Source organism: Ostrinia furnacalis, unplaced genomic scaffold (genome assembly GCF_004193835.3).
Source record: "Ostrinia furnacalis isolate ACB-3 unplaced genomic scaffold, ASM419383v2 OfSCF1629, whole genome shotgun sequence".
NCBI lineage: Eukaryota > Metazoa > Arthropoda > Insecta > Lepidoptera > Crambidae > Ostrinia > Ostrinia furnacalis.
Genome location: NW_021131868.1, coordinates 150,720 through 167,003, shown reverse-complemented (window position 1 = coordinate 167,003; position 16,284 = coordinate 150,720). Strand labels below are relative to the sequence as shown.

At 36.1% G+C, this 16,284-nt stretch overlaps 2 protein-coding genes across 7 annotated transcripts in view; one reads left to right on the top strand and one right to left on the bottom strand.

Annotated features, from left to right (window-relative positions):
* LOC114353128 (acetyl-CoA carboxylase-like) overlaps nucleotides 1-16,284 on the bottom strand; it is a gene marked incomplete at its 5' end in the record, with an annotated part of 139,852 nt that overhangs the window by 97,404 nt on the left and 26,164 nt on the right. The gene's annotated exons all lie outside the window — the stretch shown is intronic.
* GluClalpha (glycine receptor alpha 1) overlaps nucleotides 1-16,284 on the top strand; it is a 41,004-nt gene that overhangs the window by 15,025 nt on the left and 9,695 nt on the right. For 3 of the 6 annotated variants that reach the window (XM_028304979.1, XM_028304977.1, XM_028304981.1), the window contains 3 exons: nucleotides 1,161-1,279; nucleotides 12,889-12,959; nucleotides 15,003-15,072. In XM_028304979.1, coding sequence (XP_028160780.1) covers nucleotides 1,161-1,279; nucleotides 12,889-12,959; nucleotides 15,003-15,072 — 260 coding nt within the window. Of the gene's footprint in view, nucleotides 1-1,160; nucleotides 1,280-12,307; nucleotides 12,376-12,888; nucleotides 12,960-15,002; nucleotides 15,073-16,284 lie in introns of all 6 variants that reach the window. The other 3 variants (XM_028304980.1, XM_028304978.1, XM_028304982.1) reach the window with 2 other exon arrangements.

The following is a 16,284-nucleotide window of genomic DNA, read 5'->3' as shown; positions in this document are numbered from 1 at the left end:
AGATGGGATAAAAGTTAGGATATAGAGACGTTTAAAAGAGCTTTTTAGTAAATTATTCACTCTGAAGAAATACATTTTAAACTGGTCTGTCCCACTTTATACAACTGGCACAACACTAATGAAGATCTGGCGGGCTGTCGCGCGTGTAATGTTGTTACAGTTGTTATTAAAAGGTATAATATCATTTCTGACAATTTAGCGGTTGTTAACGTCGGAAGCATTCACATAAACTCTCGTGATCTTTGGATGAAAATTATGTTGGTATTCATGAGTACCATGCAAACATAATAACTGTTTCATGAATCATTCGATACATCGAAAATGTGGTTATAAATTTAGCTATTCGTAAATTGAGACATTAAGGCTGAGTTGCACCGCCTAAATTTAACCGTAACTATAACGATAACCGGTGTTTTTTGTATGGATTTTGACAGAATTTTGACGTTTGTTAAAGTTAAAGTAAGATAGTGCAACCCAGCTTAAGAGAGAGATATTGTCTACAGTGAGGTATGTTAGGTGCTATGTAATTCATTTAAGAGATATGTCTAACAGTTAATCAACTAACTAATACATTAGTCAATGTCCCAATAGGGGATCGAACACCATCAATAAAGATGATTTAATGAGCTGGCCAAACAATGTTTGCCCATAGATAAGTATTTAATGGAAATAACGTTTGTCGTTATTGTAGGTTTTCAAAATCAACTGATCAAATGAATTGCTTTCAAATCAAATACAAAGCAAAATAACCGAAATCAAAAATAACAAGAATGATCCAGTGTTTTAGGCATACTTTAAAATCTTCGTTTTCATGACTCACGCCAAGGAATAATTTAGATCAGTCGTTGATCCTCAATTTAGGGGATAAACAACACTTTTATTCAATAACTAGCTGACCCGGCGAACTTTGTTCCGCCTTAATGGCAATAAATAACGGGATAAAAAGTCCTATGTCCTTCTCCTGGCTCTAAACTACCTCCCTGACAATTTTCAGCTAAATCGGTTCAGCCGTTCTTGAGTTATAAGTGGAGTAACTAACACGACTTTCTTTTTATAATAGATGATCCGGTTATTTAGACCAAAAACTATTCTCAAAGTGATGAACTTTGGGAAGATCATCCCACTTTAGTTCCAGTGAATAACACCACAATCTATTCCAGGTCCATGAACGTCGGCAAAATCATCAACTTCAGGGAGAAGGAGAAACAGATACTGGACCAGATCCTCGGTCCGGGGCGGTATGACGCCCGCATCCGACCCTCGGGCATCAACGGCACTGGTGAGTTCCCTCTCTGTTCCTCCCTTAAGTTTGCTAAGACTAACATCTTCTTGCCTTGTCAGATTGCGCCTTTATTCTTCTGATTAATTTCGTTGCGGGTCCAACAGTTTAACTTTCCCCCGGGACAAACTTGACCTTCACTGGTTGGGTTTTTATTGGCGGTCAAGCTGTAGATCCTGAACAGGAGTTGCAGCGGTGGGAACGAGAGGTGGGAATAGTCCCGTAGATTGCGCCATATCTTTTAACTTAAAGTTTTTTGACTAAATTAAATTCGCAAGGCAAATGCTGAAGACAGAATGAATTTAATTTTAGTATTAACATTTATTTATTATCATATTTTGTGCTATTTTCAGATTTCAGATTTAGCCTTAATGACAAACTGGGCAAAATTTTTCATTTTATTTAAATTATCGATTATACATTCTTGTGTAAATTAAACGTAGGATTTAATCTTATATTTTATGAAATTGACATCTCTTCAATCAGTGGCTCTAGCTAGACAATATAACATTCTTTATAGATGACGATTCGATAAAATCCCATAAATTATTAACTTAATAATTAACCTCATGACTATTTGGGTAGGAACTAAGTAGGTAACTACTGCGCCAGAGGTTGCACGCAGAACAGAAACATTGTGTGCATCAACATTTATTATGCTTGTATTGTTATGTATATTATAATTTCTATGTATTAAGGTATTTATGTCAGTCATGTGATAGCCACAGTTCAAGTTTTGCTATGTTTGAGACTAGATTGCGCCGCATGTAAAACGCGTTGTGGCGGACGTCCGCTAGTGTACTCGGAATCTATTTCGGTTACGTTAGTTTTTCATAAAACATTAAGTATAGCGTCAATTTAACTTTAAATTGTGTTATTTAAGAAAATCGAACATAATTAAATACCCATGTTTTCAGCATTGATGAAATAATAATATTTTAGATCACGGAGAGACATTGCTTTTTCTGTGATCTGAGAGATTTAGTAGAGACTTTTCCTTATGTGACAACAGACATAATACATTAGGTGATGTGATACTACATACTACATGACAATGACCCATTTAGTTAGACCAATAGACACAAAATTAATAGGTCACACTTTTTTACTTATTCCTTCAATTGTATCGTGATAGGAACTCCATTTTTGTGCGATTTAGAAGTTCATAAATCCGCTACCAAAAACGTAGGTAATTTTATGTACATACCTATATAATAAGTACCTTCTTGATTAAAAGGTAGAGTCTTATTTCAGTGTAAGCTACGGCAAATCGAGAGTAACAGTTGTACTGTAATATAGCTCTTATTTCATGAGCAGTAAAGTAGGGTTCTAGGTTAACATAAATAGGAACGGCAGCACATCAAACTATACAATTTTGTTGCAAAATAGCTCTTACTCCAACTACATAAGCTACAATCTTAAGGCTCTTTTGTACGTGAAAACGCCATCTGCTCCTAACACGCCCTTCTGAATTATGAAGGCGGTTTACAATGAAATATAATAATTTGACAATGTCAACAAAAGTTATGAGGTTCCCCGCTTTTAGTTTTGTTCACGTTATTTTAGATGGACGTTGTGTGTTTGTAAATTATTATTACTGTAATGGACGGGGAGTTGTAATCGTAATTCTTGTATTCGTTCGTTCGTTTCAGCCGAAAGACGTCCACTGCTGGACAAAGGCCTCCCCCAAGGATTTCCACAAATACCGGTCCTGCGCCGCTCGCATCCTGGCACCTCCCGCGACCTTCACCAGATCGTCGGTCCACCTAGTGGGAGGCCAATTCTTTTATTACATGTAGATTATGAAGAATAACCTTTGCACTGATGGGAACAGTCTCTAGACTGATGAGAGTCGATGGGAACCCTATTTTCTTCTAATTAATTCAATAGCTAGTCCATAGGTTAACTTACCCTGTGACAAATGAAAACTTTGTAGATGATGAAAAATAACCTACACTGATGGGAAAGTCGACGTCTCCTCCATTGATGGGAGACTCTATTTCTTTCTAATCGACTTCATTGCGAGTCCATAGTTCAATTTTCCCCCGTGACAAGTGTCCTTCACTGGTTGGGTTTTATTGGCGGTCAAGCTGTAGATCCTGGATGCACAGGAGATGCAGCGGTGGGAATGAGAGGTGGCAATAGTGCCGTAGGTATACCTATAATTTTCACATCGAATAACAAAATGTTCTTCTTTCATCAACATCTTCCTAAAGGTGTAAAATGTCATTAATGATGATTTACAGCTAAGTGGATAAGTTGTAAACTTTTCATTACACTCAAAATGAATCACGATTGTTGCAAACTAAATTGAAATGGCAATCGTAAAACAATGTTTTTCAAAGCTTTATTACCAGCAATCTATGTCACTGTTGTCTGACAATCAACATGCTACTGCTATTTACTGACACAGACTAAAAAACCTGGACTACGGTGGATATTTAGTTCATGAACAAATGCTTTCGAATCAATAGTTTGTGCTATCTTTGTAGTAAATATCTACTGACATACGACAGTAATTTTGAGGTAGGTTATTGCTTTTTTGTTTACACATGTCCCATGTTTTGGGACTTTTTTTGTTTAAACCTGGGTAAATGTTCTGGGGGTTTTTTTGTTTAAAACCTGGGTAAATGGACCTAATCTAAACCACGAAAAAAAAACATTTCCAGTCATGGGTTTTTATGCCGTACTAGCTTTTGCCCGCGGTTTCACCCGCGTGAAATTTAGTGTCACAGATCGGCATAAATTATAGCCTATATGTTAATCTGGGTTACAAACAATAATACTGTAAAGTTTCAACAAAATCCGTTCAGTAGTTTTTGCGTGAAAGAGTAACAAACATCCAGACATCCAGACATTCTGACATCCAAACCACGACCAAAGGACAATGTTCGTTCTCCATACATTGTTCGCCTAAGAACCAACAATTTTGACATATTACTACCCGAAAGCGAAATAATACGATTCTGTGTGTAAGAACAATGATTCCTGATGGACACTTGCCATAAAATTAAGGATTAAGAATATTAAATCACAGCGATTTTATAATATGTCGTTTATGACAACATGGCGTCTAATGCATTAAGTGAATGTATGAACACCGATTCGCTAAAAATGTTTTGTATTGTCGTCACGCCGAGTCGCAGCCAAATAATACAAAATAATAGAACAAGTTTTAGGAATACAACTCGGCATTCCACTTTTATAATATGCCCACATATTGCACGTAAATAAACAACATGAATCGTAGGTTGTTTCCACCCTTGTCATCTGACACATGAAATAAACTCCTATTGTATTATAGATATCGAAGCCGAATCGTATATAATAATATGTTTCTCACACTTCAACTGGCATTGGATTCAACATCGGATTCTGACACTTTTACAGTTATGATACCATGAATATCAGTTTATGGTCCTAATTATTTTTATTTTATTTACGACCTTCGACCAGTTGGACACTTTAGATAGCTTCTTGTAATAGTGTCAATATCTTTTTAGCTTTTAACGCAAATCTAGTCTTCAAAGCAGTTTAATCGATTTATTTTATTTTCAAAATCGATATTTTATTGTCTATGATGGCCGCAGGAACATCACTATACATGGACTCCCAGCAATAAAGTACGGTAATGCCTCGTACAGATTTTATCGGCAAAAATTATGGAACTTGATAGGTTTTAGACCATGCCACGCACCAAAACGTCCGGAAGTTGTAATAGTATTATAGAATAAACGTTAAAAGACTTATTTATTTAATTTTTCAATGCTTAAGTGTCCATTAGAACGAAAGGGTGCTTAATGTATTAAAAAAAATAGAAAATAATTATGATGGGTTAATATTTTTTGGCGGTTTTTTAGGCGGTTTCTGACAATGTCCTTTCGCATTTATAATATTAGTAGGATTAGTAGGATGGGCATTTTTAGTTACAAGTTAAACCTTAGAATTTTAATTGATGAAATAGGTTACTATTACGAATGTCAAGATTATCAACGTAATAACGTAATAACTGCAGCAGAATAAGAAAATAGTTGTTTCAACTAGAAAACTGCATGTTCTCGGTTTTCTCTATGTTTAACTTAAGTGCGTAGTTATTAAGTATATCAGTATATATTATCATTACGATTTCACTGCTTATCTACGTCTATATTAATTTTAATTAATTAAATGTTATAATCATCTCAAATGGTACCCACTGGGCCTTTACTCATACGAGTAGAAAATAGAAATCTAATTAGTACATAAACACCAATATTTATTTATTTATTTTATGTCGCCATAATGTTTTGGAATAAGTAATTAAGTCAGGAAAAAACTAAAGCACCTTCTCAAGATATAATTTCGTATTTCCATACCTAGTGAAAATCAGCTTGTGTATATGTTCCCAGTTTAATTAAGAAATTGATTTTTTTATGCATAACAAATAACAAGAAGAAAATTATAGGTACAGTCAGTTTCAAGTAGTTCGTGACACCTAAAGTAGCCAATAAGTTCGCAAAACGTCTTTGTTATAATGAAGAATATGGTTGTGTTGTTAACTTTGACTGTACTTCTATCTGAAAAGAAATGTTATGATTTTATGTATCAGAGACTACTTCTTTACAAAGGACGCAAACGACTCTACTAAGTATAGATTAGGTCATAACTTGCCAAATGTTCATAAATATTGATAAAATCAATCAAACTAACAAATGACAAACTAACGATACAACTTGTCCACTCTATAAAAATATTTTGTCACAACACGAATAAGCCATTCTGAGACTCCTTTCAAACGTCCAAAAAGCCTAATGTACAATTTCCTCAAGTCGTTTGTCCACATATTGTGTCCAAAGTTGTTCAGTTGATATATTCATCTTCTGTACTTATATTCTTTAACAAAAGAGGACTACTGGCTCTTTGTGAAAGAGCCGATTGATTGATGCTAAAAGAGGACTGAAAGACCACTATGATTAATTTTATCTGTTGCATTGCATTTGTGTGACCCTGTGCGTCGTCCACTCGCACTGTGAGACCTCATAGTAGTGTTTTTGAATACGAGCTTTATGGTGGCCATACACGGTTTGCATGATGGTTACCGAGCGTACATGCTTAACCGACAGGTATAACCGAGTTATCTATAGCACATACACGTTAGGGTTTGCATGTACAATATAAATTTACTAGATGAAAACCCGGCTTCGCTCGGGTGAAATTTGACTCATAATACACAATTCTAGGTGCANTAGGGGGCGCTGTTTAATTTTTCATACAAAATTTTTCGATGACACTTTGAATACGCAACGAAACGAACTCGAAAGTTTTTCCTACTAGAGGTACTGATCTCCATTTATTTATGGATCGATGACAACCCAGCAAAGAGGTAGTAAGGTTTTGGCGCTGATCGCATAGTGAGTGGATAGTGAACTACTAAAGATGGCGACAGCGGTTTGTTTTAAATTGTTTGTCAGTGCCATCGGAATTTAACGAAATTCTCCATTATCCGAATTTTGCGGATATATGTTGTCGAATCAAAATCGATATTTTTTTATGCTTTGTTATTCATATAAGGTTTCGATCCAGTCTACCGTACCCCTTGACGAAATTATTAATATAGATTTAACACAAAGGTGACTGACTGACTGACATAGTGATCTATCAACGCACAGCCCAAACCTAGCAGTAACATTAAGATTTCTTGCAACAGGGAGAACACATGTGTCTTTAATATTCACCACCATTCACTGCCACAGACTATAGGAGACTGAGAGAAAACTGTGCATGCAAGCATGAGAGGGCGCACACACGCTCAGTTATGCATGTGCGCAAACATAACCGAGCGGCAAAAATATATTTTTTGATATTCGTTAGGTTGCATGTACGCGCACCAATAACTGTACAGTTTTATAATATACACGCTAGGGTTTGCATGTCGGTTAAGCATGTACGGTCAAAACCATCATGCAAACCCTAACGTGTATGGCCACCATTAAAGGCACAGAAGAGGGAAAATATACATACATATTTCAGAGAGTGAAAAGCTTGATGTACCAATTTTATTCGAAAATGAATTTATTTTTAAAGCACAAATGCTTTTTCAAGAAAGCTTTTTTCCTGGAAAAAGCTTTTTTATTACTGTCCATTAAATGAAGCTGGATTTTTTGCAAATCTATTACAAAGAAAAAAATCTTAGTTATAAAAAAGTAGCTTTTAGAGAGCAATACAAAATGTAGAGCGTCAATAGAAAACATTTCAATATCCACGGGACTATTCCCACCTCTCGTTCCCACCGCTGCAACTCCTGTGTAGCCAGGATCTACAGCTTGACCGCCAATAAAAACCCAACCAGTGAAGGTCAAGTTTGTCCCGGGGGAAAGTTAAACTGTCATTGGACCCGCAACGAAATTAATCAGAAGAACATAGGAGGGGATCAAGATTCAATAAAAAAATCGCCAAACTTCGAATTCTTCAATGCCAGGTGTAGGTTTAATTGATTATGGTTAATTACATCAAACAGCATGGGATCTAATTAAACAGCAAATATATTGAGTAATTAAAATAAAACATCTTAACGAAAAAGGGCTAAAATAAAGATAAACATGTTTGGAATGGTTAACTGCCTAGCTGGCATCAATTATGACTATGTATATTTTAAAGACTGTAAACCCTTGAAAAGGAGGCAAAAGTGACTGAGTTTCTTGCGCTGCTTCTTTTCAGCGCTGGCCCATATATTGTCCCGAAGCAGTGGTAGGGTTAATACTGGGACTTGTAAAAGTGATTTTTAAAAGCATATTTGCAAAAATAAATGAGTTGTATTAGGTATTTTTGTAATATATGCTATTTTCCAATAAACTTGCGTAGTCTGATGAGCAGGCTGTACATAATTTATTATCTTCCTTAGGCACTTCTTCGTTAATCCTCACCTATAATTATAAATTAAAATGACACACAATGGCGCTCTTTATGTCCTCCTCGAAAAAAGATTTCATTACCTTCATTAATCATTACTCGCACTTAACCTTTTGAAGTATCATCCTCTACCGGCGATTTATCATTAGACCAGCAAAGAAAATCTGCTAAGATGTTCCTAAAAAGCAATTTACTAAAGTGGATTCACTCTAGGGTTGTCAGCTTCAATTATTAGGACCATTATTCTAAATATTTGCGAAATAAAAGCATTACTACTCCAATTTGTTTCAGTAAAAGAGTTTCGTTTAAATCTTCGATCAACAATACCAATTAAATATCGGGTCAGAACAAAAATTACGTCTCGGGAAATAACAGCGCAATTGAGAAGTCAGTTTTGATTTATCAACGCCAACTCATAGTTAGCGGGGTGTACGTAGGAATTTTAAAGAAAGACTATAAAATATTAAAAGAAATTGATGCCAGACGAAAAAAAATTAATTACAATAAAAGATCTCACTTCTCAAGTGCGCTCTTATTTCTCGAGGTGTAATTTTTGCGCTGACCCGATATTTAGTTGGTATTTGTTCATCGAAATAAATATTAAGGTTCCTGAATTTGAACCTTTAACTTTTTTATAGATAGCAATTTCGAAAATAACTCTTGTATTGGATATTTTTAATGGCAACCCTATTTCCCGCCCATAAAAGATTGGGCGAAGGAGTACGCAGAACGCCAGTCATGGTCATTTGAACGATATTTTTCTTTTAAATTAATGATAAAGATAAAGAATAGATAGACAGTAATGTGGGTGGAGAAGCAATTTTAATTTTTATGAGGAAACTTTTGAAGAAATCTCTAGCACGACGTTCAGTGCGTTTGCATTGAGCGAGTCAAATTCGGGACAATTTTAATAAACTTAGACAATTTTTAGGTACTAGGTACGAGTAAAACAAATATAGGTATTTTATTGAATTTTGACATATTCGATCACAATAACACAAAAGCTTCAATATTTAAAACGTTTACAGCAACTCCATTTACAACACGTCATACAAAAACGTAGTAAATTGAAACGCAAAGCACACAGTAATTTATCATGAACACCCATTAACAATAATGGTACGATCGTTATTTCTGTATTTATCATCGCAAACTATCTATTAGGGTGTTTTCAATACCTGTCAATGTTTTGTTCATTCAATAAGGGCTAAGGCACTAAGCAGTTTGGCCTTTCATCATCAGCAGGTCATTTAGTATCTACTGCAATAGCAAGCCCTCTTTTCAGAAGAAAATGGAGAATTTGGCCTACACTTCCCACCCTGGCTATAGGGGTTGGCTTGGCCTTTGTAGCAAGGCAACTGCAGTAGTCAGGAACTAGTATATGACATAGATAAAGGTAGAACCTTGAATAAAATAGGTCTCAATATAACAGTATCTACATTTGAGATGAGATGATTTTTAATTTGATTTCTGATTCAGTTTTATTTGATGTCTTTGAATGTTAAGATCATACAGGGTGGAATTTTGTAATGCCACCTGGAGGGAAAGTACTCTTATATTGTAGATAGAAAAATTTTCTCAAAGAAAACATTCCTTTATTTTTGAAAAGAAATAGAACTGCATTCATAGATTGAATGTCATGACATTGAACTGTCATTCTGATTTAAATTGTTATGTTGATTCAAGCAATTGAAATAGAGCGATGATCTTAGATTAGACTCTGCAGGATGTGATACGGAAATAAGGTAGTTGACTTGACACCACCATTAATTGACATACTTTTTAGGAACTGATCATCCCATATTTCATGAGCTGAACGAGATCCTCCCATAGATTTTGACAAGGAAATGACGTCACTACTTCGCCAACTCAATTAACTTTTTACCAAGTTTTAAGTAAACTAAATATTAAAATGTCCAGTTGATTGAAAACTAAATGAAGGCTAGAATTAAGTGTTATTTTGGAGGAGTTGTGACTAAGAAGTATTGGTAGCTGTCAAACAATAGTCACCTGTCGGCCGCCGACAGTTAGTAGGTAATCTTGTCGGCAGCCGACAGCTCTATGACTTAGGTATCTTTTAATACCACTTAGTCCTTAAGTAAGGGTTCACAAGCCAAGTCTTTTCGCACTTTTTCGAAATTTCTCATCTTCACCACAATGACATTCAACAGATGGTCCAGCTGTTGTTAGCATTAACCTGTTCGTCAGGAGCATTACAACCATAAGCGACATTAAGATGGTTAGTATGCAGCCGCAGTCGTCCATATAGCGTAGTTTTAAAGACCTTACGATGTAGCGGATCCGGGCTTTAACGTGTTAAGTAGGTGAGGTCTAAGGTTTTTCGACGATGAGTGTCATTTTTTATACTAACCTTTTTGGGTTTAATTGAAACCAAAACCATGATAAAGAACAAACAGTTACAACAAATAATTTAATAATTAGGTGTAGAAAGCTCGTAATATTTCTTAATCAGTTTTCATTTCACAATGCGCCATTTGTGTCAAAAATGGGAGTCACTAAGAGTGGACTTCAGAAAATAATGTGTAGGTTTGAGCTGTGGTATTTCAGATACATTTTTGTGTGTTTTAGATTTAGGATCCGGTAAATCGAAAGGTCTTTAAGGCTGTGGTAGAGCTTGCAACGCTCCCGATGTGTTTCTGTCACTCACCCAACTGTAAAAGTGTCTAAATGTGGATTCTAAGGCCAGATTTTAACTCGTCTTATTTTTATATTTTCGTTATCTATGTCGAGCATTCGTTTTAGTTATTGACTACATTTTTGTTGATTTGATTTTGTTGTAAGAGTTTCAAAATGTCAGTAACTGAAGCATTGCGTTATATTCTTAATTCTTGGTGTTGTCCTAAACTTCAAAACGGCCAAAATGTCTTTCAAGATTAAAGGTCTTACATGGATAGCCACCTGCATTAATACAAACTGATCTATTGAAATGATTCTTCATTATGATGAAACAAATCAAATATTTTAAACCAATAATGAATTTTTTGTCATCATATTTTTAAGTTTTTGTATTCAATTTTAAGTCATTAAAACAAGCCCCAATCTTAATAATAGGGATAAGAATGCTTCTGTAAAGGCATCGAACTAACTGAAATACCGAGTACGGGCGTCGCGAAGTTGAGCATAAAGATTGAAAAGTTTTGACTCCGCCACCACAATTAGTCTGGCTGAACAATTTCGAGCCACCATTAATAAAATTTGTCATCAACGTCGTCGTGGAACTTAAACGTTCTATCACTATCCCCTGACAGTTACTCAGCACAATATTGCAGGGCGATTTAAAAAATCGATGGAAGGACTACGTGGCACGCGATTGGAACGATCCCTATTAAATAAATCAGTACGTGGCAATGGGTTACGTTTCAAAGTTTCGTGTTCCGTGGCATCCTGCCCACTTATAAAGTTGTAACACAACTTTGGGTTAACAACGAGCCCGTCGTGTGCTGCCGCGTTTTCGTTTCTAGAACAAATGTTAATTTCCGGCCTCCAGCCCTCGCCGGCCTCCCTCCACCATGAATTTGCAAATGAAAGAAATTTTCCTCATGCCTCTAATCTTCCGCTAAGCGCTCCGCTGCAACCTCTGCGGCACTAAAGCGACTTCCCCAATCCGACCATGATTGGACGATCAAAACTGACGCATTCCCCCAAAACTGCAACTCACTTTTGCAACAAAAGCATTGAAATTTTAATTAAAAACAATGGAAGACCGCAACCTCAGATTCAAATAAACAACCGAGAAACTGAGCTTTCAATCAACTTTTTGTAGCAATGTCTTATTGAAACTCTCCTTGCCTGTGATTAAAATCTTGCTGTCTCTTTACACTAACACAAATTCCCGTCAACAAAGACATCGTCACGCTTTAGTTCGTTCCCGAAGTCGACTTTCTGTTGTTTGTTTGTATTAATGTTTTTTTGGTGTGTACTCATCGATTAAGACATCCATCGACATGACACATAACAACTTTTGCAGGTACCTACAAGGTGAGTCGGTCGGAATAAACGACTTGTTTCAGAATTGACGACACACGGCGCAAAATTTTTCACTCCCCCATTAGACGATAGGGATTAGATCCAATAGATTCTACCATATAACTTAAACCGTATATTTTGCTTGGTACTTAGATGGGCCAGCGGTAGTGAGCGTCAATATATTTGTCAGAAGTATATCAAAGATCGATGACGTCACAATGGTAAGTCTATAAGGACAGACTGGACCGCGTTTAGATTAAGTCACAGTTTTAAGTCGTCATCCTCGCGTTCAAGTCAAATGAATGGGTAAACCTATCCGGATTGTGAGGAGGCTAGGTTTACCCACTATGTGTAATGTTTTTTTCTATTTTCTTTTATTTCATTAATTCCCGTTTGGTGTCGACGACCAAAATCGTTTTTAAGTCGAGCCGCGCGGTTTCAACGCAATCTCTCCACTCTCGCCTTCGACTGGACTGTCCCCTTAGTATCGACAATTTGAGTTTTCTTTTTATTTAGACTGGCTGGTTGTCCTTAGATTTCATCTGAAAGGGCAGTAGCTTCCTGTGATGAGATGGGCTGCCGGCCTCGGGCGGCGCCATGTCATTACGCTTTAGCATCTGACATCAAACCCATCAACTAATTTCTGAGCCTTGGTTATAATATATCACGTGTTACTTATGTAAAGTTGTCTGTTCAATTCTGGGGTTTAATAATTGATTTTTTTTGTCATTAAGGCGACGGTGCCACTCTAGTACACGTGAACATGTATCTACGATCGATCAGCAAAATAGATGATTATAAAATGGTGAGTGCTGCACTTGATCTCAATACAGATGGCGCCTTTATCATAAACAAAGGTTTTGGATAACCAATGATGGCTAGCAGAGTTCAGTGCTGACTAAAACTTAGTTTATGATAAAAGTGATCATACTCGTACAAATAAATGAATATTTGGCAATACTTGCACTTTGCTAAATTACCAGCTATTGTATTTGGATACGTGTTTGTTTGTATTGGTTTCCTTTTTTTTGTATATTTATTATTGTTTTTATAATCTATTTTTACCCTGATTTTCGCACTGTATTTTTGGTTTATGTAATTTTGATTTGACCCCCTCCCGTTAATAATGTAAAAAAATATATAAAATACTAGCAAGTTTTGTGGTGCGGAGCCGCGCACTCCTAATTTTCTAAAACTTTATAAATAAAAGAAAAAGACTAACGTAGATTCTAAAAAAGTTTGTTTTTAATATTTTTACTTGATTTTAATTAACATGCTCTTTTTATTTCATTTTTTTACACTTTTATGTTCCTGTTATATTATTTTGTTTGGAGATTTTGAGAAGTTTACATCTGTACAAAGAGTAGGAGTTCTGTAAAAACACAGACCTGATGGATTATTGGCACAACGTAGTAGCACAAGTAACGAGCGACACGACGCCGCGGCGGCGGTCGTCCGTCCGGCACGTCCGACGTCTGCAAACCAAGACGGCTCACGGCCTGAGGCCACGCTTGTAGCAGGGCACGGGGTTTCGCGGCCCGCACCAAACACTCACCTCATATTACCATTTTACTTTCCGTTCTTTTGTTTTGTCCAATCATGCTTCTTTTAACTGTCATGCAATATTTGATGAGGAATACTAAAAACTATTTTGGTCGTGTACTTCGACAGTACTTATTGTTGATATTGTCTTGTTTATGTGAATTTGTGTTGTGTAAATCGTACGGGGATCGTCGCGCCCGCACTCGGCTTCGTGCTTCTCGGTGGCTGTCCACCATAATGTGACACCTGACCCCGACGTCCGCTAGACGTACCGTAGCTCTAGTTAATGGCCGATGTGCATGAAGGTAAAAGTTAAAGCATTCCATCGACGAATGCGAGACGGTGAGTCGGTAACGCTTGGCTACAACCGCTAGATTGTCGGAACGCATGATTTTATTCGCCTGACGAATTAGCTCGGGGTTATCTTTTGGATGCATCCTGCGAGTGCCAGGGAAGGGCCTGGCCCGCTGCCAGGCCATCGCGAGTCTCATCCATCATCCGAGCCACCTCACCCCTCTAACACCGCCGTCTCCAAAAGCTAACATCGGGACCGCATGCATCGATTAGTTTTCTGCATTCGCATTTTCTGTAACGATAATTCATTTGACTTGCTCCCGTGATGTTGAGGGTTCGTTCCTTTGCTTGATGTCAAATTAATTATTCGAGGAACCTCCGACACCACCCCCGTAGACTAAAAACTGATTTGTGTCAATAACTCCTGTGATATCAAATGAATATTCAAAATTATCATCAACAGCACTGAACATTGGCATTCTTGTTGAAGCACAAATAGGCGAAATATTGGCACAAATAATAATAATCACAATGAATTTAAAGCTTGAGGCGAATAATATTCATATCATACAGTAGTGTTAGCTTCATGCATTAATATAAAAGATGTGAATCATAAAATGAATAGATTTTCAAAATTCAAACAAAGATAAAAGCTTTTAGGAAAGTGTTGCACATCTGGATGTTTTTGTGAATAAATTTTAAAGTAATAGATTTTCAAAATGTAGAGTTCACAAAAAGAATCAATGGAAAAGACTCATTAGGTGTAGAATCATTTCAACGTTGGAATATTGTCAAACTTTAGTACACTATTGAATAAGTAATTACGACTAATTATGATTGATATTTTCTTCTAGCTCTATTAAGATTCTAGCTGATCCCAAAATGGGATTCAAATCTGTACTAACTATTTATAGCCGTTTTCCAACATGTTTCTTACCCGTAGCGTTTGACAATGTTGCAACGTCGGCAAATGCAACTTTGTCAAAGTCTACAAGTGATGGTGTGCTTTCAGGAATATTCAGTCCAGTTGACGTTCAGGGAACAGTGGTTAGATGAGCGGCTGAAGTTCAACAATTTGGGAGGTAAGATATCAGGACAACATATTCTTGGCCAAATATTAAATCTTTCAGGGAAATTGGCCTTTTTTAATAGATGTATTTAACAGTTATTAGAATCTCCTTTTTGAGTCTTAGTTCGGTATAGCCTGACCAGGAACATAAAAACCCTGGTATAGAGGCGCCTCAATTGCATTTGATAGTGCAACACTGAGTACAGTCGTACCTGTGTAATAGGCTAACTTTATGTATCAGGATTCAGGATTACGGGCTATACTCAATACTCAATACGTTTATTGCTTCCTTAATAGTACATTTAGGTGTTACATAGTTATATTTGGAGATCATTAAGGACCCTGTTGGGCGCTGCAAACTAAAAATTTATAAGAGAGGAGGCTTCTTTTTATCATAGATAGAAAATTATAGTTTAGGTACATCGCTAATGAATTTTATCGTCTAAATATTCTTTTATGGTGTAATAGCATTTCGTAGTTAGTAGCTTTTTTAGTCCTGTTATGAATTTACTATTATTATTTTCTTTTAATAAATGATCGGGCAATTTGTTATATATTTTTATGGCCATATTGTATGTGCTTGAAGAAGATAAATTTAGGCGGATGGTTGGTATTTTTAATTTATTTTTATTTCTCAAATTATATTGTGGACATGATTCTTCGCGTTTGGTAAAAAACTCAAAGTGGGAGCGGGCTAATTTGATATTTTCATAAATTAACGAAAAAATATTATTATAGGTAACCTGATTTAAATAAATTAAATGAAACCATCAATCGAGCTAGTAGATTTATTTTATTATTCATCAATAATCAAATTCAGAACTTGAATATTCAACTGCAATGTCTGCTCATGAACGCTTCAAACTCGGTACTTCTTTCCCAATCCCATAAAATTCAACACTTAGAAAGTGACAAAATTTTTAAAATAGGTAGTTGAAACAAACCACAGCTAATTTTCATAGTGGACTGTACTATACAATAAACATGACAGTCAATTTGACAACCTTTGTCGGAAACATTATTCAATGAAAATATTGTCCGAACCCTTAGTATTTCTCTTCGACAAATACTTTAACACATTGTGAACCACTTTTCTTTCACGACTATAAAAATATTTTAGCAATTTAATTCATAAAACCAATTGCGCACATTTAAAATAAAGTTTGTTTACACTTTGACAGCAATAGACTGACATGCAAGGTGACCATGTCAATGAAGTTTTCAG